Genomic DNA, 26,103 nt, shown 5'->3' with positions numbered 1-26,103 from the left:
TGGACTCACCCTCCCTCTTCTCAGTTTGGGTGACTCCCCTCAGCAGTGTACACCTTAAATAAGTCTAACCTATTGTTCTAAGAAAAAAACTTTAAATAGAAGAAAAGATATAGATCAAACAAGATCAGGCTGAAAACATTCAGAAGAGAAAAAAGGTCTCTGTGACAGACTTGACAATGCAGAACGAAGATCTTGGGAGGGCAAGATGTCCTCCTATCCTCAGAGGAGAAGGACCCTTCACGGTGAGTATCCAAAGGTCCGTTCCCCCTTTAATGCAGAGGACATCTTGGGTGCTCCCAAAGCAGTTTGCTAATCTCTGGGTGGGATGAGATCTTCATCTTCTAACACATGTTGTAGCACTCTTCTGCCGAATGCTGCGTCTGCCGATGAGTATGTATGCAGATAATAGTGTCTAACAAAGGTAGATAATGAGGACCAGGTGGATAACTTACATATGTCTTCAATGGAGGCATTTCTTCGCAGTGCTGCATTGGTGGCCACCCTTCTGGCCGAACATGCTGTGATTCCGGTTGGGATTTCCAGTTTGAGGGCCTTATATGATAATTTATTGTATATGGCCATAGGCCTTCACAATCCAAAACCTTTAATTAAAAGAGGGCCTTATATGCTTCCTTGATGCAGGACTTGATGCTATAAGCAATTGCTGCAGATGACATGCGTTGACCTAATTTTGGTTGCGAAACATTGATGAAAGGAGAGTCTCTCTGACGTATTTGTTTGGTTCGAATTATGTATGTCTTAAGAGTCCTCCGCACGTCTTAAGTTGTACCAGTCCAGTTCTCTTGGGTGTTTTGGATCTGGACAGAACGAAGGTAGATTAATTTCTTGAGATTGATGGAACCTTGAAAATGCCTTGGGTAGAAATGTCGGATCAGTCCGCAAAACCACCTTATCTTTTTGAAATATGCACAGATCTGGTCGTATGGATAGTTGCGCCCAACTCCGAGATGTGGTGAGCTGATGTAATAGCTACTAAGAAGATAGTCTTCAATTTCAGCCATTTTAGCGAATGTCTTTCACCGGTTCAAAAGGGGTCCTAGTAAGGGCCGACAGGACCACATGCAAATGCCAGGTGGGAAAGCGGCGTACTGTCAGTGGGTTCAGTAGGGTCGCCCCACAGAGGAACCTCTGGACATGTGGGTGAGAGACAAGGGGTACCTTTCCCACCATGGGGATGACTGTGCTGATGGCTGCAACTTGCTTTTTTAAAGTAGCTGGTTTTAAGCCCCTATTCAGATCTTCTTGCAAGAAGCCCAGTATGCTTTTTAAGGAGGGCATTAGAGGATCTATCTTCTTATGTCTGCACCACCGGGTGAAGACTTTCCAGGTTGAATTGTATATTCTGACAGTAGACTTTTTTCTAGAAGCCAGTACAGTATTCACGATCTCTGGCGGATAGCCTTCTCAATGGAGGAACTCCCTTTCAATTTCCATCCTGTCAGAGACCACCACTCTGGGTGTGGGTGCCAAATCAGACCCTGTTGAAGGAGATCCGACTGTATTTGCAGTCGAAGCAGAGTGACGTCTGATAGAAGCAGTAAGGTTGAGAACCAAGGTCTCCTTGGCCAGTATGGAGCGATCAGAATTACACTCGCTCTCTGCTCTCGTATCTTCCTTAAGAGCTTTGGAAGTACTGGAAGAGGAGGAAAGGCATACAGCAACCCCCTGCCCCAGCCATGGAGAGGTCAGAGTGTCTGTGCTCTCCACTGCCGGATGAAAGTACCTGGAAAAAAACCTTGGAACTTAATGGTTCAGATGTGAAGCAAACAGGTCCACTACAGGTTTCCTAAAGTGTGTTGATATGAGACGGAATGTCTCTCTGTTGACAGACCATTCTTCCAGGAGGGACTCCCGACTGAGCCAGTCAACTTGGACGTTGTGTATTCCCTCGATGTGTTCTGCTTGAATCAACAGGAGAGTAACCTCCACCCAACTGATGATTCTGTTCACTTCCCTCTGTAGGCATGAGGATCTGGTTCCCCCCGTTTGTTGATGTAAGTTTTTGCAGCCACATTGTCTGTGAGGATCAGAACATGATTGTGATATATCTGGTCACTGAAGTGGGTTAAGGCCAGGTAGATGGCCCTCATTTCCAGGACGATGATAGGTAGAACTTTCTCCGCTTCTGACCAACGACCCTGCAGGGGTGAGCCGTTCATCATGGCTCCCCAGCCAACCAGACTGGTGTCTGTGAATATTTGGATGAAGTGTGGTGTGAGGAAATTCTTGCCTTGTTGGAGATTGGCGTCAATAGTCCACCATCTCAGACTGTTCTTGACAGCTTGTGGTACCTGCACCTTGACGACTTTCCTCTGTGCTATCTGAAGCTGGTATGGTCTCAGTAAGGCTTGCAGTGGTCTGGTGTGGAAGTATCCCCAATAAATTGCCTCTGAGTCCGCTACCAGGAGACCCAGAATCTTGGACAGCTCCATGAACAGAGAAGAATGTTTGAGAATGCTGGACGTAATACATTTGGTTTTTATTATCTTTTCCTTGGGAAGGGTAAATAGTCCCTCCTGTGTGTTTATCACTAGACCCAGGTGTTCTAGGTTCTGAGAGGGTTGTAGAGAGCACTTTGACCCATTTATCAGGAAGTCATGTCTATCCAGGAATTGGCTTGCAACCAGAGTGTCTCTAAGAGATGTCTCTTTCGAACTCAACCTTATTAATATATCGTCCAAGTATGAGTGAAGGTGAAGACCCATCTCCCAGAGTCTGACAATAGGGACAATGAGGAACTTTGTAAAAACCCCTGGAGCCGTGGCCAGTCCGAAGGGCGTCGCCCAAAACTGCAGGTGTATGTTCTCTATGCAGAACCTTAGGAACTGCCGATGGGTTGGAGAAATGGGTATGTGCAGGTATGCCTATGTCAAGTCTATAGATGTCAGGAATTCTCCCTGTTGCAGGGCCTCCGCAATAGACTGAAGGGTCTCCATCCTGAAGTGACGAAGCTTGATGAAGTGGTTCACGTACTTTAAATCTAGTATGGATCTCCAATCCCCATTCCTCTTGGGAACCATGAAGAAGATTGAGTATACACCCTTTCCTCTCTCGCTGTGAAGTACTGGTTCAACTGCTCGGATATCTAAAAGATGCTGAACAGCCTTGATGGTAATCGCACGTCTGTCTGGGTCCTTTATGAGTTGGGATATCAGGAATTGCTCTGGTGGAAAGGAGACGAATTCTATCGAGTAACCAGTAGAGACCACTTCCATGACCCAGGCGTCCGCCTTGGATTCCAACCATGCTTGTCGGAAGAGAAGCAGCCTCCCTTCCACCGGAGCATCCTGCAAGTCAGGACTTCTGCCCTTTGTCCTCTGGGTCTCGCCTGTAACCATGACTTCCCAGTTGCTTGTGAGGCCTTGCCTGGAAGTTTCCCTTGCGGGGTTGTGGGTGAGGGAAGATCCATGTTTGTTTTGTGTCCTGGCGACTTCTGGACAGTGTGTGGTGGGACCTGAAGGGCTGAAATCCAAACGATTGTCTGTCTTGTCTCTTTAGTGACCATGGAAGGGCTTTCTTTTTATCTTTCGTTTCTACCAAGATCTTTTCTAGATGGTCTCCAAAGAGTTTTCTGCCCTGGTAAGGGTAAGACATCAGAATCTCCTTGGACTGAATGTCCACAGGCCAGGCCCTGAGCCACAGGAGGCATTGTGCCACTGCAGTAGAAGCCATCACCCTGGAGAAAAAAGAGAGAGCACCGAGGGTGGCGTCTGCTGTAAATGTACTGGCTTTCAGTATTCTATTAGCCCTTTCCAGAAGGCCTTGAGGCCATTTTTCACCTTTCTATTAGATTCCCTGGCACGAAACGGAAAAAAGGGGCGAGGGGAAGGACAAAGAGGAGGAGAAGTATGGAACTGAGCAAGGTGCTAAAGGAGAGAAGAACAGGTGTGCGTAGAGAAAGCTAGACAGCAGAAGGCAGCAGAGCTAGACTTCTAAAGAACAGCTCTCCCTGGAGGCAGGAACAGAACTGAGAAGAGGGAGGGTGGTTCCACGTACCACAGGAAGAGGAAGAAAAATCAACTTCCTGCCTCCCCAACTGGATGGTGGGAATCACCCAAGATGTCCTCCGCATCACAGGGAGAAGACCTCAGCTTGTATTTGAGAGTGTGTCTTGGCCACGGCAGCCTTGCCGCAGTGTTTCTGAGGTGAGTTAGCTTTAACTTTTTTCCCATAGGAAACAATGGAGTGGCTGGGGGCATCTTCTCCGGGGATCCAATCTTAGGTTCCAAACTATAGAGCTATAGAGGAATTCTCTCAAATCCCCTAAAGGAGAACTGCCAAACACAGAATAGGTGCTGTTTCCAAATCTCAGGAGGAATATATAAAGGGATATTAGATAATTTAGAAGGACCATTATTAACCAAGTTCCAATATGTACATGACTCATTATTAATAGCTAAAATGTTTGTTGGCCAGTTCTCATTACATTTACCATTCACAGAGTTCCTCCTTTTCTCTATAAATTGTTTTTCAGCATTCTCTACCTCCCTTCCCCAGAAGCTGCTTTTTCTTAATCCAGTTTTCAAAGAATACCTTCAGAAGGAGAAACAGTCTATATGTACATCTACGCTTATCCTTTGATTCAGAAATATCATTAATAAATCAAGGGATTGGATCCTGCACATCCAAGGGCAATTTTCACCAATCCCCCCTCCTGTGCTGCAGCCAAAATGCCCTTCTAATGCCGCTCCTGTGGGACATGGGACCCCAAGAATAGTTTAAGGAAGTCAGAGCTCACAGGAGGGGATTGGTAAAAACTGCCTCCACACACACAAGAAATCTTGGCAGGATTTAAACTAAAGTATTTCTAAATGTCATAGTCAAAGCTTTAGGACATTATGACAATAAATGCTAGGTGTATATACACAGCAGTTCTTCTTCCTTTTAAGGAAGCACCTCTTCTGTGCTTTGCAGTTTATTCCGATAAAAATCTCAAAAGAACTCTTTAAAATAACAAGTTTCTAAAGCCAGTCATTTAATCAAACTATTTGATAACTTGAATTGCTGCTATATGCCAATAAAGGCTAACTTGACTTGACTAATCAAACTATTCTTTCTATATGGTTTAGCCAATAAAATGCAAATTCTTGACATTTGTGCACTCTTATTTCGATACCCATATAAAAACGAACTTTTACAAGGAAATCGAATGATCCCCCAATACAGCCTTTTTAGTGATCAAAGGGAACCTCTTTCTTTTTCATGACTGGAAAAGCTGGTTAGATCCAAATAGCAACACACAAATTTTGTTTAAATGTTGGTCAAAATATGTGTCACTCCTCTGCTGCAAGACATTAAATCCGTTACTCATTTTAATATTAGGTTTTAAAAAAACAGTCAAGCTTAGTTTGTTTGGGAGAAGGCAAGAAAGGGTCCTCAAAAGGGTAACCTCTTTCCTACTCAAAACTAGCTACCAGATGGAAGAAAAAACACACACACAAAGACAGACTCAAGTACAATTTAACAGAATCAGTGCAAAATAACTGTATCTGTAGCTAACCACGGTGTGAAAGAGAGTGAAGTATCCTTATCACAATACTCCTACCTCCTACCTATCGACTCCCCCACTGCTTCCCTCTTACACAACAGAAAGACTAATTAAATCAAGTCAGTGGTCCTCACAAGGACGTAGTAAAAAGAATTCCCCAAACACTCAAGCCTACCAAAGAAGCTACTTTAAGATAACAGCCCACAACCAATAAACCAGAGAGAAGAAAATTATAGACGTTAAAAGAAGAATTAAGATGAAAGTCGAGATAAATTAAAAGAACACATCATGGAGTACGAAACAACAACACTCAGCTCAAAGCAGAAATGGAAGTCGTCAAAAATATATGTTGAATCATATCACATTCTGCTTAGAGGAATCAGAAAATTTTCAGATTCATATTTTTCTGGAAAACAGCATCACTACATTTGATGCCTAAGAAAATTGGATACAGAAGGTGAAGGTGGAACCAATATTAAGTTTGACATTTTGTGGAGCAGAGATAGACATTACCACATCCTACCTTAGAGGAACTGGATTCTATACTACATGCTCAGAAATCTGGCTGCAATGAGAAAGTGTGCTCCTCTAAGTGTCTGGGGCAGTGGAAGAAGCATAATTATCTTGATGTACAACTGCATGTCCACTGACAGATTTCACAAGGCTTGGCAGCAAGTACTACCAAAAATACTATACTAAGGCCCATTTCACATTTAGTCTTTGCCCCGTTTTCACTACCTGTTTTGCTTCCCATGTTTGTCTGCATTTTACACTCATGAGGTAGTCATGTGACACAGCACCAGACTTTGTTTGGGGCATCCCCAATTCTTCTCACGGTGGACATGTCCTGATTTTTATTTGAATCAGCTGTCGAGTTGAAGTTGGTCGGATTCATGTCAGTGTGTACACTTTTGTTTCTCCCCCCACCCTTTCCTTTCTTCTCTGTAGTTGATTGGTCACAGCTGATTGGTTGCACCATCCATATCCCAATCACTCTGTTCCTTTGCAGGGGGGGGGACTTTAAAGGGGCAGTAACATTTCAGCATTATTTTGTTCCCTGTGCACCATGATTTTAAAAATATCTACTATTCCCTCGCTATTTATGCTGTGTTGGCATCCCTCAAGATCTCTACTGAGTAAACTTTCTCTCTTTTTTCATACGGACAGATCTGTTTAAGCGATGGATCTATCACCCCCTATGTCCACTTGCAATGGATTTGTCATGTCATGTCTATCTACTTACATCGTCCCTCCTCTGTGTCACTGTTGCTTTACCTCCCCCTTTATATTTTTATTAATAGGCAGTAACATTTCAGCGCTGCTTTCAATGAAGCAGCGACGTGCTGAGGAAGGGATGTGCGCTCCCCCATTCCTGCAGCCGTGGCCTGATTTCTCCTTTAAATGTCCTCATAACTTTTGAAACATTTGCTTTTCTGATCCGACCTACCCCTTTTTCCTTTAGGTGATTTCTAAGAGTGGATCTAATAGATCCAAACCTTTCAGAGCACCCTGAGTGCTTTCCCATTAATTTTCAATAACCAAGGTCGTAACTGCGTATGGTGAGTTAGCAGCTTACCCCCCCCCCCGCCTTTTCCTTGTTTCATAGGGCTACTTTTGTAGCTGTAATGTGTAAGTAATGTGCACCAGGAGGGGCGGGGTTTCTTATTCAAAATAAGTCATGACGTAACAAGGATTTCAGAGCGTGTAAAACCCGGTACTAAACTGGTTTGGTGTAGTGGTTAAGAGCAAGGGACTCTAATCTGGAGAGCCGGGTTCGATTCCCCACTCCTCTACTTGAAGCCAGCTGGGTGACCTTGGGCTAGTCAGTCAGAGTTCTCTGGAGCTCTCTTAGCCCCATCCACCTGTTGCGGGGATAATAATGGCATACTTTGTAAACTGCTCTGAGTGGGCATTAAGTTGTCCTGAAGGGCAGTATACTAATCGAATGTTGTTGTTGTTGTTGTTGTTGTTGTTGTTGTTATTAAAACCAAGTATAAAATCAAATGCAGGATGGCAAATTGAACTTGTTGTTAAAAGTGTAAAACATGAGAGTGCAAAGTTGATGCCATTGTGATCGCCATGACTTCTCAGTCATGGCGATTTAAAACATGAGTGGGAAATCAGCCGGTCATTTGAAATAGATAGCCTTATTCCAGATAACTTCTGCCAAAGATATTTTGTCTTAATTTTTAAACAACTGCATAGAGTACAAAGACAATAAAAGCCACCAATCAACTAAAGGAGAAGAAGAAAACACTTAAAACAGGGGGTACTGCCTCTTCATAACAACTCAAAGTTCTCTCCAGCATTACTGTTTGGAATAATCAACCTTCTAAATGGCTTTTTTCACTAGTAAGCCATGTGCAAGAAAATGTATTTTCATACAAGGTTAAAGAGTCCTTAAGCTTTAAGCCTTATACCGGTTGCTGATATGGATTTTAAGCTGTTACTTATTCAGCAAAAAATTAGGGTATACTGGACACCAAAGTACCTTTTTAGCAAAGGATTAAGTACAGACTCCAATTGTTGGCATTGTAGCTTACAATTTGTGTTTCTTAAGCATATGCTTTTAATATGTCCAGTTATTTGGTCCTTTTGCGAGGAAGTCACTACTCATATTAATTTTGCATTAAAGTACTCGTTTTTGAGGATGTTTATATACTTTTAGACTATTTGCCTGTCTCCTGGAACCTAACTGATGACCAATGGAAATTGACCCACTTTCTGTAACTTGTTGAATTGCAGACCTTATAAACTTACCAACATTTGAACATATCACATATACAGTGCAAATCTAAGTAGAGTTATGCCAGTCTAGGTCCATTGCTTTCAATGGGTTTAGACAGGAGTAACTCTGCTTAGGATTGCACTGATAGGTGGTAATTGCACATGGACTTATATTTAGATATTTAGAGACCTTTCATAGAAGCTTATTTATAAATTTGCCAACATTGTTTTTTTTGTTTTACACAAATAAAAATTTCAAATTTTTTTTAAATGTCCTTTAGCTCAAAAACAAAGAACGAAGACTCTTAAAAAATGAGGGTATAAATCACAAAATCATTTATATGTTAATAATGTTAAGAAAACTCAACTTTTTGTAAAATGCAAACCAACATACACCTAAAAGTTAGTTACAAGACCAAACAATGAAAATATGAATGACATGATAAGAAGGCACAGAGCCTGCAAATTAACTTATAACACCAAGACATTCAATCCTTTTCCTGAAGTCTATACTTTAAAAAAAAATTACTTAATGTCAGCAAAGTTGTTGAACAATGAGTGCCAAACTGTCACTAATATTCTAAAAAGCTCAAGTTTCAAGTGAGTATCTTAAAGACAAATGTTGTCCTCCCCACCCTCCCACAAATCTACTTACATTTGGCGCTTAATGTACTCTTTAAGCAGCGTTTCATCCACAGAATACATCTGCATCCCTGTTCCATCATCATAGTAATACATCATGCTAGTGTTAAGATCTGGCTGAAATGGCTGATCAGTCCTTTCACCATACTGTTCTCGGTGACCATATGAATGTTCATGATTCACTTCAGAAATTGATGGAACGGAAAAAATGAAGAAATAAATTACAGATTACGGCATTTTTAAAAAGAAGTCTGTTTTCATACTGTTGGCTATTTGAGTTATATTCTTAGAACTTAAAAAAAAAGGTTTGACAAAGCCCCTCATATAAAATGATAATCATAGAATACAATGAGTGTTCTTAGAAACAGGGGCAGTCTAAACCACAGGCAACCAGGGCAGTTGCCCTGGACCCCATGCTGAGGAGGAGGCACCCGACCACCCAGCTGCCACCACTGCTGGCCTCTGATGTTTCTGAAATCACAACCAGAGGTTGCTTCAGGTCAGCAGCCCAAGCAATCAGCTGTAGGATGCCCCCTCCATCCAACTGCCCTGCTGCTGATTTCTGTCCCACACCAAGTGATTGGGGGCACTGGGAGGCAAAAATGGCTCTGGAAAGGGTCCTGTCCCACCCATGCCATCCAACAGAACAGAGAACAGTGAAAGTGCACACTACCCTGCAGCAGCAGGCAGCTGCTCACACTTTCTATCTAGGGCTCAGGTCACTGGCTCAGGGCAGTGGGAGTTCCCACAATCCTTTAGCTATGCAGAAAACACATCGTATGTGTGAACTGGTAAATATACACTACTTTGGATCTTCTTTGTGAAGAAACAGGCCTGCTTTGGCCAAAAATTGTATTTAAAGTTTAGAAATGCTTGACAAGAGTCGAAACACATTATGAGTACGCTAGTTAATTTTGAGTGAGCTTATTTCCAGAGACATGACCAACCAGGCTTTTTATCTGCCCCAGGTACACATCTGAAACTGTTATGGTGGGAGGATGGTAGAGCCAAGGCTAAAGCATTCCATCTAATTAGCAGAATGCTATGTTAAACTAGAAAGAGAAAGTCTGTCAGGTTTAGGAATTAGGTTATTTAGCTTTTTGTTATCTATCTTTTTCACAATCTCTAATAAGAAGTTCTTATGCACCTCATTAATAAACAAAATATAATTTACAACACTGTGGTTTGTGTCTTCAATCTGAAATAGTGCCTAGGCTACCTTTGTAAGTTTTTAGCTGGTCTCAGCATGACTGATGCCCAGGTACAATCTAGTAAGGCTTGAAGCTTCATTCCCCAGCTTCTGGCTAGGCCTTAGTAGGGGAACTGGTGGCAGCTGTTGAATTTGGGGGCAGGTGGTCTTTTGCAAAGACCCTCCTGACTCTGCTAACCTCTCTGAGTTCTTGATAATACAGTAATTACAATTTGTTAGGCCATAATCACGTAATTACCATATGCATTTAAAAAGAGATCAAGTGACAGTAATCTAACCAGAGAGACCCTGAGAATGAATGTGACCATAGCTCAAAAGACCAGAAGAATACTCTGCCCTTTTTTCTCCTCTCTTCTGCTGGAAGGCAGTGAGCCCAGTATCTCCTACACAGGCTCAGGAAATAGAGCTTCACAATTCACCAACAAGAGAGTTGCAGACCATGTTTGGGTCACAATCAACAGTTAAGAGAACCATTGGCTTAGGGTACACTATAGAGTACACTGTACAAACTATAGGGGGAGAATACAACCTAATATGCTAGTATTGAATACCATTCAATAACAATTTTTTAATCTCCATACTTCGAGGGTTTCCTCTTCCACGTCCTCTTCCTCTGCCCCTTCCTCTTCCTTTGTAAAATCCTCGAACACTAGCACCTTCACTTCTCACACTAGAGACTTCATCATGATCATCTCGTTTTTCCCTGTCTCGTCGCCAGCCTTTCAGAAACAAGAATATAAGCACAAATCACACAACAGATTTTAACAAGATGACAATGACGAATAAAAGTTAATTGGTATAATTTTAACATACTAGTTCTTGACTCTTTGCGTCTATTGTTGTGAGGAATAAGCTTGTTAGTTTCCAGTTGAGATCTTGAATTGTTCCGAGACCATGGTCTATCTTGGCCATCTGATTTCATATCATCTAAATTAAGCGGCACCCATTTGTGCTTGTTACCTTCAAGTGTAAAACACAAAACTATAATGCTGTTAAGAATATCCACTGACCATTTAAAATATACAGTTACTTATTTCTTAAAGGTGCTTTGCCTTTACTTAAACACATTTAAATACAACAGAAATGCATTTCTACCTATGAAAATAACACCATCTCCTTTCTACTCTCTAAAAACTGCAAATCCTACCCCTAGACTCTAGAAGAAGCTCCCTGGATAGGCAAATAACACAAAAAGTTATCTTCATCTCTAGTTCTAATTCATTAGCATGCATACTTGTGAAGATTTCCTGAATGATCTCATCAAGCCAATATCAGTATTTATCTACCAGAAGACCCTAATAAACAAAACACCTGAATTATTTCCATTTTAAAGTCATTTTACAGCATCTTCTGATAAAAACCCAAAGAGTCACAGCTACTCATGAACTTTCCCTGCTCTGCACCTCCAAGCACTGGTAACAGAAGTCCTGCATTCCTAGTAAAAAGGCAATGCTCGACATTTAATGCTTTCACCCTCAGATTTAGGGTTCAGAGTAATACCAACAATAAAATTCTTCTCCATTTCATTTGAAGAAAGGCTAAAGTGAAGATGCCGTGCTATATATCTTGTAGCGGGAATGAGGAGAAGAGGAGACAAAACACCATAAAGTTTGCTTCAGCATAGCATACAGCTTAGTGATAGGAGAAGGCAGGCATAATGATGGAGTACAACAGGTAGCACAGATAAATCTCAGAAAGAACTTAAAGATAATCTGTTTGGTAGTCTATGGTTCCTGCTCAGTTTCCTTATGAGCAGCTAGTAGCCTGGAATTGTGGGTCATCTCTGCTGTTTATGGTAAAATATAGTCCATGAGAATCAAGCTGTTGGCAGGCTAATGGTCATTATCAGAGACAATGCTCCTGTAGTGCAAAAATAAGCTGTGTTATGCATCACACTGAAGGACCTTCAGTACAAATAATCCAACAATCCAGTGACAACACCATCACCTTTCCTTGTTCACAGACTGAATAACTTGATAAGAGCATATATAAATCCTTTTGAATGATACTGTTTCGGGACTCTCTTTACTTGAAATACTATTGCTTGTATTTGAACAGGAGAAAGAAGAATTTCTTCGCATATTATTTCATATTTTGTCAAATGAAATATCTAAGTGGTACCTAAAATAACTAGTAAGTATTTCAGGTATTTTTCAAATTGAAGTTTGATTCACATTTCTTGATACAAATTAATTTTGCTTATTGAAATTATAAAGTAAAATATGTACTAAATTCTAGAATTCTAGAGCTTTTTGTGCATGTTAAACCAAAACACACAAACGACTCAGAAACATAGAGAACACATAGATCCATAACTGCTATAACTAAGGAAAGGACTAGAAAACTATGTATATTCATCCATACTAACCTTTTTTCCTCTGATTATTAGCATGAGCCTCATCTTCGCTATTATTTTCTCCAGGAATATCCGGCTTTATTTCCAGGTTTTCCTTGATTTTGTTATTTTTCCTTTCATTCTTCTCTTCCTTCTCCTTGATTGGAGCTTTTTTATTCTGAGGATTTATATTTTTACACTTTAATACAACAGTAATAATTACGGAGTTGGATCAGTTTGTTCAAATAATAGCATTTTTTATAACAAAGTTTTTACAAAATCTGAAGCTACCTGATAAACCTTTCAGCATTATTACTTCTGAAGAACTGACTTGGTCCAGAGAAACACTATGCCGCATTCTGTACATACAAGATCCAAACCCTTATACACCTGAAAATGGCTGGCACCCAAACCCCATAATGTCAGCCACCACAAACCTTAAGAAAATGACATGAAAATTACCTTGCATATTAGCTTACAAATTAAGATAATGACTTTCTACTTAGAATGTGAGAAAAAATTTAAGCCAAAAGTATGCTTCTACAAAGAATCCTGCAACTGACAGGCATGATATACTGACCTGTTATAATATGAACTGATCCAGCAAATATCTTATTCCTAACGCAGAGGTTTGAGGTTCAAGTAGCAAATAATTCAAAAGGCGAATCCAGTAGACAATATACAAGTACAATTTCAGAACAGATTCTAGCTCCAATCTCACCTGTAAGGAGTGACCTGGTGGCAGAGACTAGAGCACCATGTGATGGTTATTGTGTGCAATGGGGGAAGGAATAGGGGGCTCGATGATCTTGAAGTATTTACCTGCAAGCCTCTATATTGCCTTTGAAACTACCAAAAAATGCCTCAGACATTTGTACCAGAACCAAAGCTGCAATTACCCAATTTTTCTGAAAGGAAGATGACCCTGAATTTAAGACCATCCCTCAATGAAAGTTTTTCTTTTGCTATACATAACTGTAACATCTGTATGCAAATTTAAGACACCCTCCACTGTTTTTCTAGTCTTCTTTTCAGATAAATAAGGTAGTAAGTAGATTTCCTCTGTATAACTATGGCATGTTTTCAAAGTAAAGAGAGCCATGTGAGCCAGTTATTTCTTCTCCAGTATCACTTATATTGTTCTTTGCAGAATGTTATATAATTATTTCTGGACAGTAAGAAGCAGCTATCTAAAAATTAATTTTGTAATTACAAGTTACTTCAAGAAAGCAAGTTTGGCTTCATTATAAATCAGCCTTGTCAATACTTCTAAACTCACAAAAGCAAACAAAAGACCTGCATAAACTTACTAATAAACGTGTTTGTACACAATTTAACTTAGCAATGTGGTAATTTAATAAGCAATAGTATACTTTTTATATAGACAATGAAAGGCTAGCAAGTTAATATGATTCTCAGAACACTGGTGGAGCAATCATTCATACAGGTTTAAAAGACCCCGTACCTATGTATACATAAAGTGCTGCTGTTAAAGTGCTATTATAAACATTAATATATCCAATACTGCACATTCACATTAAAGTGCAAGTGCATCAGTTAGCATCAATAAAGCAAGCATACAACAGTATACATGAAACACAACATACAATGGTTAAAAGCGCTCAATATCCATACAGTGAGGGAGAGTCCTTTCCCCAGCCCTTTGAAGATGGGAGAAACCATCTGAATCCAATTATGCTACTCTTTTCAGCAGGGTATGTAATATGTAATACTGCTGAGGAAGGAGGAAATCAGACAGATAAACAGAATGCTGAAAAGAACAAAGTTCAATTTCTTACTGCCTTTTTGTTCAAGAGAAGTGAAACATCTGTACCAGGGAATTGCTAAGAATTTATTTTCAAAGTATGCTTACTTCAGAGTTTGCTGTTTCACTTGGTGTTGGCCAGTTTGTTGCATCACTGAAATCATTAGCCTGCAACAATAATAAAAGTTTCCAGATTAGTTTTTTGTGAGTGCACAGGAATCAATTTTTGACACCAGGATTATCAGACATTCATTTAGATATTTATATACCATTGTTCTCCCCAATGGGAACTCGCAGTGGCTTACAACATTGTTCTCCCTATCTCCATTTTATCCTAAAAACCACCCAGTTGAGAGTCACGGTCTCAAGGTCACCCAGTAAGCTTCCAAGGGCAGTGTGGAGATTTGAACCATGGGTCTCCCAGATCCTAGCCCAGTACTCTAAGCACTATGCTGGCTCTCATACCAGCTGTACTGCACCACATTATTTTTTTAAACGATTTTTCACAAATCCTAATGAACAAATCATCAAGGCACCAAAACAAATGTAGTATGATGGTCAACAATTCCTAACACCGTATCTTCGTCAAAAACGGAATAACCAGAGTTACTGCAGATTTCACCACTTGTATGGCCTACAGGCCTAAGCGTTCAATTTAAAAAGGCCAAAAACGCTACTGCAATTACAGAAGCAAGCAAGTAAGAAAAATAGCATTTAAAATGAATCACAGATTGCAGCCTTACAGTTTTTCCTATATGTTGTGCGTGGTAAGCAAAAAACAAAAAAAGTTTCTCACCTCAGAGGAAATTAACATCCATCAAAATCAATAGTCAATTCAACTTTCAGTTCAAGATACTCCTATAGTACTACATGCCTTGCTCAGTTCTATAAGTAGGTCTTTTCTCTATTTGGCTGTTTCTACAGGTTAATTTCTGGATATGCTTTGCAAAAGAGTACAACCAAAAATGGTTTCACAGAACATTTCACAGAAACCTACTTACATGAACCATCCTCCCGCATCTGAATCATGTAAGTTTCATGCTAACTAAATAGTACCATTATCAGGACAATAACTTTTGGGCCTTGTAGATTTTTATACAATTAAAAAACTTAACTATCTGTATCGATGGATTTAAAAAAAAACAATTATTTGTATCATTATGCAATTATAGGATATGTTTAGTTATCAGATTGAATTCAATGAGCTTAGACTGAAGTAACTGTTTAGGATTGCACTGTAAATAACCAAAACTCCAGTTACCAAGTTTTGCATCTAATAAAGTACCTTGACAGGTTTCTTTATCTTCAGTTTTCCTGCTTTTATGACTTTAGCAGAACTCTGTAACTCTAAAAAGAACAGTAATAAAATTATTGATACCCCAAATTAGAATAGTGTACAAAATAATGCCACAATAAATATGTTAAGTCTGTAATCCGCCCTGAGCCTGCAAAAGCAGGGAGGGCGGAATATAAATGTAATAAATTAAAATTAAATTAAATTAAAACGTTGCTGTTTTGGCTGTAACATACTAACATGTTTACGCCTCTGGAATTGATCAGAAAATAAACATTTTAAGCACCCTATATTAACTTTATATTCCAAGAGCAACAAAGAAAACCTCTTTATAGGAAAAAAAACCCTTAAGTGTGGTTTAAATGTGATAGTCAAACAAATTCAGAACTTTATGTGGAAATTGCATTATAATAATATTCATAAAATTTTAAAGACAGTATAGTATGTACTTCCCTTATACAGTTTGAAATAATAAAAAATGAATGTACTAAAAACTGCTGATTCACTAATTTTAACATCCCTGAAGAACTATGCATGAAATGGTCGTCTGGTCACTTATTTCAATAGAATTGAATTGTCTTCCATGGAGGTCACTGGAGAACCTTAGTTTCAATGTGGCACTCTGTAGCACTACTTGTTATCAGACTAGTATTTACACTATCCCTTCCACCATGTGAGAGGAAACACACAAATAAGAATTTTAGCTTTCATTTTGACCTGCAATCAAATCACACACATTAACTTGATTTTAGTTGGACTACAGTACATATTTTTGGTTTTATTTCCCTCTCCCTCTATATACAAATCAGTAAAACATATGTACTATCACATAATTCCTAGGAATAATCACCTGAAAAACATTAATGACAACACTTTCGCTGCTAAGCTTTCCTGTGGCAATAACATCTATTCATTGTTGTTAATTTCATGAAACAATGAAACTTTAGAAATGGAAAAAAACTCTACATCTCTATTCAAACACAACAGCAGCAAGCTATTCCCGTGAATAGTACAGTTCATTTTGAAAAATCAACTTTCCCCACAGTAATCTCAATTAGAGATCATTAAACTTAACTTCATAAATACTAATAGCAGCACAAAATGACAAGATTTTTACCCATATCAACATACTATTTATTTGAATCCTAATCTCAATTAAAGCTTTAAAAGAAGACTGTTAGAAGCAGAGTATGTAAAAATATTCCCTTTGACTTTTAATACCGACATGAGCCTCAAGCAACAAAGGATGGCATCTAATTTAGCTTATGTTTCCCTTTAAAGTGATCCACACACACTGCAACAGTACTCAGTTTTTGCCCAATTTCTCTAATCCCCCCTTCAAATGATTAATTGGTAGTCTTTTGTTCAATTCTTTTCCTCTGAGAAACTAATGGAGATCAATGGGGAATAAAACCAAGCTGTTTGTGAAGTATAACATTGTGAATACACTCTGAAGACATCAATGTTTGCATGCAAGGTTTTGCTGTTGCTACTTTAAACACACACACACACACACACACACACACACACACCTTTCATCTACCTGCCAAAATCAGCAATAAAACTAAAGTATGTGCTGAATTATGGATTTATAGTTTTATGACTTTTACACAAACTAGAAAGCATTACGTTTTGGAACAGTGTGTGAGAGTACAAACATATGTTTTATGTCAGGATGGGGGACAAAACCACAATTACAAAATACATATATTAGTCCACTCCAGGTGACCCCAATCGAAGATTTAAACTAATTAGTTGAAGACTTCCACATCTTCTATCTCTGCCTGAGAGGAGAAGGGAGGGACCAAGCACAATTATCAACTAAGTTTGTCTGCCATGTCTGAGCAGGATCCTGGTACGCTTATTTTCCAATAAATGTAACCATACGCATAGGCAAATTTTATCAATGTACAGTTTATACCAGTAATACTGTAAGAGCATATGAAGCTGCCTTGTACCAAGTCAGAACACTAGTCCATCTAGCTCTAGACATGTCTTTCTCGACATCTGTTAGATGAGATACTTTAACTGGAGATGACAGGGCCTGAAGATGGGAACTTTGGGATGCAAAAACATATGTTGTGTTACTGAGCCAAGAAGGAAATTCAACAAGATACTGTGCTTGTGTGAAGTGCCACTAAGTCACAGCTAACTTATGGCAACCCTGTGGAGTTTTCAAGGCAAAAAATGAACAGAGATAGCAACCCTAGATTTCCTTAGTGGTCTCCCATCCAAGTACTAATCAGGGCTGACCTAGCATAGGTTCCAAGATCTGGCTAGCCTGAGCCATCCAGCTCAGAGAGTACTGTTTTTATTTCCTATTTTTTGTAGGAGGCAATTCAATGATAATAATGTACTGCATACGAGCAGCTATGTATTTTTTTTAAAAGGATACAATTAGTAGATGAAGCCAGATGACCTATACCTATCTCCCTAAAATACCTATCCTCTCTTAAAATTTTCAATTGTTTCTCAATCTCTTTGAACTCTCAAATAAAAACCGGCCGTGTTGGCTTCCAGGTACACCATAGTCCAATAAGAGCTGGCTTTCCTCAGTTGCTTGGCTCTCCTCTTCCCTCCCATAAAACAGCTCCAAGGCAAGGCTACACCTCTTCCACACACACATTTTCCTAAATCTGAGCATGCATTCAACAAGGGAGAGCTCAGGCGGCACTCTGGGAACTCCCAGGCACTGGCTGGCAGGACAAGCAAGCACATGCCTTGCTCCACAGCCAAGTCACTTGGGTGGGTAGCTGTATTGGTCTGCAGTAGAAGAGCAAGATTCAGGCCCAGCAGCACCTTAAAGACCAATCAGATTTCCAGCGTATTCGTTTCCAAAAGCCAAAGCTCCCTTCATAGTAATGGAAATTCCCAAGCTCTTATATCCCAGTCAGACCGACCTAAGGACTCAGGGATCCCCTTTCCTAACTGAAAAGAGTTTCAGGTGGGTAGCCCTGCTGGCTGACTCCTGAAAGCTCATACGTTAGTCTTTAAGGTACTACTGGCCTCAGATCTTACCAATTCTATTTGTATCTGAAAGGGAAGATTGACTCTTGAAAGTTCATACCCTGAAAAATCTTGTTGGTCTTTAAGGTGTCACCACTAGACCAGATTCTTGCTCAAGTCGGTTGGAGTCGCCGCCGAGGCAGCAGCGGAATAGGAAGTGGGCGTGGGGACCTTTAAAGAAACTTGAGCGGGACCTCCATCCTCCCACCACGTAGATCAAACATCGCCGCTGAGAACTGCCAATCTCACACCCCCCCCTTCCTTACCCGGGTCCTGTAAGGCAAACTCGCTGCCGGCGGAGGCGTTGGAGGGGGACAGGCTGCCGGCGGGAGCGGGGGGCGGTTTCCAGCGGGTCCAGGGGTTCTCCTTGGGCTCGAGCACGGGAGGCTTTGGCTGGCGAGGGCCCCGTCGCTCCTTGTTGCTGTCCTCGTCCTCGTCCTGCTGCTGTTGCTCCTCAGCGAAGCCGCTCTGGCGGGCCGCCGGGCTCACGGCTTGGCCGGCAGGGAGCAGGAGCCGCTCCTGGCAGCTCTCTTCGGGCAGCCGGGCCCCCGCGCTCTTCTCGGCTCCCCGAAGCGGTGGTGGCTGCGGGGCGACCGCGGACATGCCGAGCGGGGGCCTGGCCTCTACCCTCCGCGCCTCCCCCCTCCGCTCCCTGTGAGGAAAGGGCGGCGGGAGAAGGAAAGCGAGGGAGCCTCTACGCCGAAGGTGCGGCGGGGTGGCTCGGCCGCCCCACGGGGGCTGCGGCTGGCGGGGAAGCGGGCCCCCCGCCCGAACAGCGGCCTCCGGGGGCGGCGTCACTCATTCACCACCGCCGGTGGTTCAAGTTCAACCGCCGCCGCCGCCGCCACCCCGTGGCGGGGAGGGCAAGCGAAGGAGAGAGAAAGGAGGGGAGCTCAGCTGTCACGCGCCAGGAGCAGGCCGGCGGCGGGGCGGGGGGGGGGAGCGAAGGAGGAACAGTTGAGACAGGCCCGCCTTCAGGCCGGCCGAGCGCCGCCACAGCTGTCGCGCGCGCGCACCCTCGAGCCGGTGGGGGGGGGCGGGTGGGAGGGGAGGGGGCGGAGACAGAGCCGGGGCGGGGGGCGGGGCTGCGAGGAGGAGAAAAGCGGAGGGAAGGAAGGCGGAAAAGGAGCGCGAGGCCGCGGCTGTGGGGAGCGAGAGGCGGAGCTCCCGAACTCTTCGAGGCGCTGTGACGACACAGCTGGCCGCGGCGCCCAGAGAAGCAGCGTGCGCGCGCTCTCTCCTCTCCTCGCACCTCCGGTGAAGGCTGCGAGACGCGGGGAAATCGGGAGGCAGACTGGTCTTTACAGCGCTGCTGCTCCCTCGCTGCTTTCTGAACATCTTTGTGTTTCATGTTCTGTTTCGTGCTTCTTTTTACCTCGTTTTAATATGATAAAAAATTGATTGTGTTTTACTGTAAGTCGTTTTGAACGTAGAGAAGTAGCGCCTAATAAATAACTTAAATAAACTACAAATTATAATTATATTGTAAGTATCTCTGCCTTGTGGAACATAGGCCTTCCATGAAGTCTGATTGATACTGTCAGACCTTGCGTTGTAGCTCTTAACTGCGTGCACTGTCTCGCCTCACTGTTAGAGCAACACCGCTTATTTTGAGTCTGTCATTTCCACAGTAAACACTTTGTAGTTTTCTGACTGAAAATGTCCTGAGTCAGTACACATTTGTTCACTCACATCCAGGATTGCAATGTTTAAATGTTCCGTTTCTTGTTTTATGATTTCTAGCTTACCTGGCTTCATACTTCTCACATTCCATGTTCCTATTATGTGTGTTGCACAGCTTTGGACATTTTTTTTTGCATCTATTCATATCTGCATCTGGACATCCTTTCAGCTTTAATCCCGTCCTATCATTAAGAATAGTGCTATTTGTTCGTGCCCTTTACTCTTCCCCGGTAGCCAAATGAATGCCATCCGACCTGGGGATCCTGTCTTCCAGCACTATATCTTCTTTCATTTCATTTTGGATCTCACTATATCCACTAAATTTGGATCTCACTATATCCACTATATTCATTTTGGATCTCACTATATCTTCTTTCATTTTGGATCTCATCTTAGGGTTGGCGAGGTAAGAGATTAGCAGTTGTTGTTTTATCATTGCCTTCTTGTGTGCGGTCCTAACCAGGGCTAGCTGAAGTGACACTTATTGTCTGCAAAAGATCCTCCGCCAGAGTCACCTCACCTTCCACTACTGTTGCTGCCCAGTAGCGAGCACTCCTGACGGTATTGCTCTCATCTTCACTGACACACTCAAACCCCCTCACCATATTACAGTGTGTATCCGTGAAGGATTGTAATTATAATTGTAATTATACTGTACTTATAAAAATATTTAATACATAAAATAAATTTGGGGTGAGAGAGAGAAAAGTACTAGCATTCTCAAGGGACAATTGTTCATCAGTGTGCTTCTGCAGGACAGAAAACATTTCCTTGTATGCAGGTGGATACCGTTCCCACCTTCTCGTTGGATAAAACCCTTCATCCCCTTCTAATAGTGCTATCCTAGGTATTAGCTTTAATGGACTTAGAAGGGTGTAACTCTTAAGGATTGCACTGTAAATGTATCTCAAAAAGAGACTCTCAAAAGCTTATTGCCTGGGAATCTAGTTGGTCTACCAAAATCTTGCACTTTGACCCTCCTCTCCTCCATCTGCTCACACATCAAGCACAATTTCAGCAATGCAGCTTTTCTCATCAGGAATAGTGAAAAGAACCGAGTATAGTATATGATAGTTAAGGCTGCAACCCAAAGAATCTTCACAGGTGTAAACCTCATTGAATAGGGTTGGGATGGTTTCTAGGTTAGGACATTAACAGGCCTGAATAAAAAGTCTCTCTATTGGCTCAGGAGGATGTTATTTCTCTCCATAGGATGAAAAGATCTGACTGCTAATTTCCACATATTGAAGCCTTTATTTAAGGGATAGGAGATCTTTCTCCACGCCTGTTATGTGGAGCAGCCGTATGTTTTTCCTTGATTCCAACTCATGGAACTGTGATGTATTTATAGTAATACTATCAAGATATCTCATTATCACAAGGGAAGGAAGAAATTCGAGGGGAGGCCACTGTGAGTAGCAATGGGAAGAAATGTATGCAATGTGGAAGAATTTTTGTTCTTGCAGTGAGTGTGCTGAATTCATTTTTTTAAAATACATGATGTTTTTATTTCGTTGTTTTTAGTGGATTCTGGCTTTCAAGATTTGCCCCCGCTACACCCCAATCAGCATTTTACCTAATTTGGAGAGGCTGATTTTTAAAAATGTACCCACAATACAAACTAAAGGCCTTTTCAGCTTCCAAACAAATGTCTTAATTCTGTAGGCAGCAATAGGAGAGTGTTCTTTATGAGAACAGCTGTGCTGGAGCTGACCAGGAGTCACACAGTGACCAGCTATTGTTGCCTGCACTGATTCATAGAGTTACTGCCTATGAATGAATTGAATGTGTTTAATGGCATTTGAAAGCAAACTAAGTTAATACTAGACAAGAGCAAGAGTCCAGTAGTACCTATAAGATTAACACAATTTGTGGTGGGGAATGAGCTTTCATGAGTTCACTTCTTCAAATCTTGGTCTAAGTTGATACTATCACTATATCCTGGTACAGTGAATCCCACAATTTACCCCTTTGAGTGTCAAAGTTTTTCCCTGCCCTGAATCATCTTCCCATTAACTTAATTGGGTGCCTTTGAGTTCTAATGAGACAAGTTACCCATATCCAGTCTCCCTACCATGCATAATTTTATAAATTTCTGTCATGCTCCCATAATTGCCTTTTTTGTAAAAAGCCCCCAAATCTTTACTCTTATATAGAAGGTGTTTTAACCCCTAATGCTGCTTGCCCTTTTCTAGGGTGCTAAACTGAAGTTGAATTCTACTTTGTGTGGAAGAAACCATCTTATTTGCCCAGGCACAGGCATAGATATCAAAGCAAATTGGAGTTTGATTGAAGGTTTTCCCAACCATGTTAGAAAGGGAGATCAGTACACACAAGCATGGGAAGCCAAGTGTGTTTGTGCCTTCCATGGACAAACAGATTTATTGCCTTCATTTTTTGTAAATGAAAACTGTTTTGTAATTACAGGTTTCGAAAATGTAGCATGAATGGGGAGACACACAGGAATTCCAAGTGGGCAGCAAATCCTCTGATACCCCCATCAGATTTCTAGAGATCAGCTGTTGTATTTGTCTCACCCGAAGTTGCGTCCACATTTGCTCCTTCTTAGCTATACTCACTTATTTTCTAATTTAAATTCATAGTGTATTATTTTTTCTCACAACTTGCAGAGCAGTAGCCTCAGAATAGACTGCTGTAGCTACTGTGCCCATGTTGGAATAATCCCTTAAAAACATTTAAACTCTTGTCAAAGACAATTTACCAGGGAATGCTTTGTGCGAAACCAGTAATAGACTAATTATCAGCAAATAGTCCAAATTTTGAGCAACACAAAGCTGTTTTGAAGGCCTTGAATGCAGAAAAGCCAGATGCAAATTGAAATATCAATAAATGTGCTGTTGGTAGATGAAGGAAAAATATTGTCGCTTGACTGGATGTGAAGCTCCTATGCTATTTTATTTGCATGTTCTTTACGAACAGCTACGTTGTTAACTTGGGGGATGCTTGAAAAACTTCTGAATTAAAACTCACTTGCTGTGTTTGTAGCTACAATTAAGTGGTATTGAATATATGCACTGAGCCATGAACAAATTAGGGGGCTTTTTGACATTTGCATTTAATAGGCTCTTTGCACTGCTGAAGAAGCAAACTGATTACACTTTAAAATCTGAAACCAAAACAGTGGGCTGCCTCCTTAGTATAAAATAGAAAGTTCAACTCCTTCCCAATCTTTCTACATTTTCTCTACTTTTATCATAGTTCCCAAGAATACTTGAAAATGCTTTAGGTGCAATGTTTTAGAACAACTATACTAAAACAATTAAGCACCCACTATAGTACATGATTGGCAGGGAAGGTGATGAGGGGGGACAAAACAGAATTTACAATCCTAACAGCAGCACAATGTGAAAGAATAATAATAATAAAATATTTGGATGGCATGCGTATTTATGGTATGACAAAGTCAAGGCAGATGCTGTTTTTACATCATTATGTGAGGCGGAATTTATTCATTGTTTGGCAAAAATATAAGAGATACTTAAATGAAGAAACCCCATTGTGGATTGTGCCGGCTGAAGTTGTTAACTCGAAAACGGAATATAATGGCGAGGAGTGGTTGACTTACAAAGAAATCTTGAAATTGGAGCAAAAAGCAGTTATAATTAAAGCAAATGAGGAACTACCATTTCATTATGGGTGGTTCCAATATAGACAAAGATTTGTATGACTCTGATCGCAGGAAATCAGGATTCAGAACAAAAAACTCGGAACTAGAAGAATGTTTATTACAAGAGGGGGAAAAATGATATCTAAAATGTATAAAATTTTGTTAAAGTGGTTTACTGAGGATGAAACAGTTAAAGTGCAAATGGTAAAGTAGGCTATAAATTGTAATAGAGACATCACAATGGATGCATGGGAATACTTAGCTTATGGGAATAGTCAAATGTCAGACAAATGTTGGAAATGTAAAAAACAAGAAGGTTCGTTTTATCATATGTGGTGGACTTGTGAACTGGCTAAACAATTCTGGGGGAATATTGTTGAGGTTATGTCAGAAATATTGCAGAAAAAAGTGAACAAAAACCCAGAGTTGTTGTTGCAAGCATAAGTTTAGAAGAGTTTGCGATCCAAGATAGAACGCTAATGTTTTACATGACGACGACGGCAAGGATGGTATATGCACAATTATGGAAGACTCAAGAAATACCGACAATATAAAATTGGATCCAAAAATTGTTGTATATGGCTGAGATGAACAAGCTGACAAAGAAAATGAGAGAACAAGAGTCTGAAGAATTCTTTATTAACTGGGAGAAATTTAAATTGTATTTGGAAAAGAAGTGGGATGTCAAAGGGAAATTACGTATATTGGAGAATTTTTAAAGGGGGGGGTAAAGTGATCTTTATGGAGGGAATATATATTTGTGAGTTTAAGATAAGAGAATGGTATTAAGAAATAACATTTTATTTTAAATAATATAACAATATATAGTAGATATAATTAGATAAGGGGTTGGAAAACTGTTTGAAGTCTACAAAGAAAAAGGGGGAGGAGTGGGTGGGGGAAACTAGGATATGGGGGATAATAGATTATGTATGAAATGACTTATGTATTAACTCACCCAATAAAAATTTATTAATTATTATTACTACAATGTGAAAGAATAAAATGCAAGACACTTTTCTCCAGTAACAAAAACCTGTAAGATCCTTACAGTATTAAGAGAGTAGAACAAAACCAGAAATAAGCAGTATACGTTAAAAGTTTATCCATTGCAATGCTAGTTAATAACTAGGGTTAACAACTTCAGCCGGCACCATCCACAATGGGGTTTCTTCATTTAAGTATCTCTTATATTTTTGCCAAACAATGAATAAATTCCGTCTCACATAATGATGTAAAAACAGCATCTGCCTTGACTTTGTCATACCATAAATACGCATTCCATCCAAATATTTTTTAATTATTATTCTTTCACATTGTGCTGCTGTTAGGATTGTAAATCCTGTTTTGTCCCCCCTCATCACCTTCCCTGCCAATCATGTACTATAGTGGGTGCTTAATTGTTTTAGCATAGTTGTTCTAAAACATTGCACCTAAAGCATTTTCAAGTATTCTTGGGAACTATGATAAAATATCCTGCACTGGGCAGGGGGTTGGACTAGATGGTCTGTATGGCCCCTTCCAACTCTATGATTCTATGATAGTTTCACATTACCAGTATGCAGTTCCACTAGTATTTAAGCTTGCTGCAAGCTTTAACATTAACACAACTGTCAGGCATACATACCTTGATCAAATTCTCAGTGATGTGGGAGGCATGCTCCTGATCAGTTCACCTCAATATTCTCTGGCAAAGTTCATTGTGAGCACAGCACTGTGCTGAGCCATTTCACAGCTGCACAGTGGATGCTTGTTCATTGCAGCTGCTTTTGAGAGGACAGTATGTGCAGTGGTTAGAGCATTAGACTAGGATCTGGGTGAACCATCTTGCTTACCTTGGGCCACTTACACTCAATCTAACCTGCATCACAGGCTTGTTGTGAGGATAAAATGGAAGAGACAAGTATGATAAAAGCCACTTGGGGTCTCCATTGAGAAAAGAGGCAAGGTATACACTAAAATAATTTTGCCCCACAAACTAAATAATCTCATCTATTGACAGAGGCCATCATGGCTGTTCCAGTCATAGAACTGTCTGACATATAAAACACAATATAACCTTCACCCATTCTTTTGCACCTCTTACTAGTTTGATATATTCTTTAAATGACAAGCTTCAGCTGGATTTCATGGCCCACTTTTTGTGCCTACTCAAGCAGTGGAACCTATGCAAGAAATGGTAGGGAGAATTGAACACCCAAGGGCAGACACAAACAGAACTTTTGCAGATGCGAAGGTTTAAGAGAGTTATCTATTTACTAGAAGTGGATTTACAGTATACTCCTAAAAGTTAGAAGGGTGTAA

The 26,103-nt window shown here is 40.7% G+C and overlaps 1 protein-coding gene across 2 annotated transcripts in view; it reads right to left on the bottom strand.

Annotated features, from left to right (window-relative positions):
* Positions 1-19,399, bottom strand: part of LARP1B (La ribonucleoprotein 1B) — a 58,742-nt gene extending 39,343 nt beyond the window's left edge. The window contains exons 1-7 of one of the 2 annotated variants that reach the window (XM_054990211.1): positions 18,755-19,399; positions 15,474-15,535; positions 14,297-14,356; positions 12,457-12,601; positions 10,902-11,069; positions 10,670-10,807; positions 8,892-9,060 (exon numbers count right to left, since the gene is read on the bottom strand). In XM_054990211.1, coding sequence (XP_054846186.1) covers positions 8,892-9,060; positions 10,670-10,807; positions 10,902-11,069; positions 12,457-12,601; positions 14,297-14,356; positions 15,474-15,535; positions 18,755-19,091 — 1,079 coding nt within the window. In that variant the 5' untranslated portion in view covers positions 19,092-19,399. The remainder of the gene's footprint in view (positions 1-8,891; positions 9,061-10,669; positions 10,808-10,901; positions 11,070-12,456; positions 12,602-14,296; positions 14,357-15,473; positions 15,536-18,754) is intronic. The other variant, XM_054990212.1, reaches the window with a different exon arrangement.
* Positions 19,400-26,103: the final 6,704 nt, after the last annotated feature.

This window comes from Eublepharis macularius, chromosome 10 (genome assembly GCF_028583425.1).
Source record: "Eublepharis macularius isolate TG4126 chromosome 10, MPM_Emac_v1.0, whole genome shotgun sequence".
In the NCBI taxonomy this organism is placed as follows: Eukaryota; Metazoa; Chordata; class Lepidosauria; order Squamata; family Eublepharidae; genus Eublepharis; species Eublepharis macularius.
This window is presented reverse-complemented; position numbering and strand designations above follow the sequence as displayed.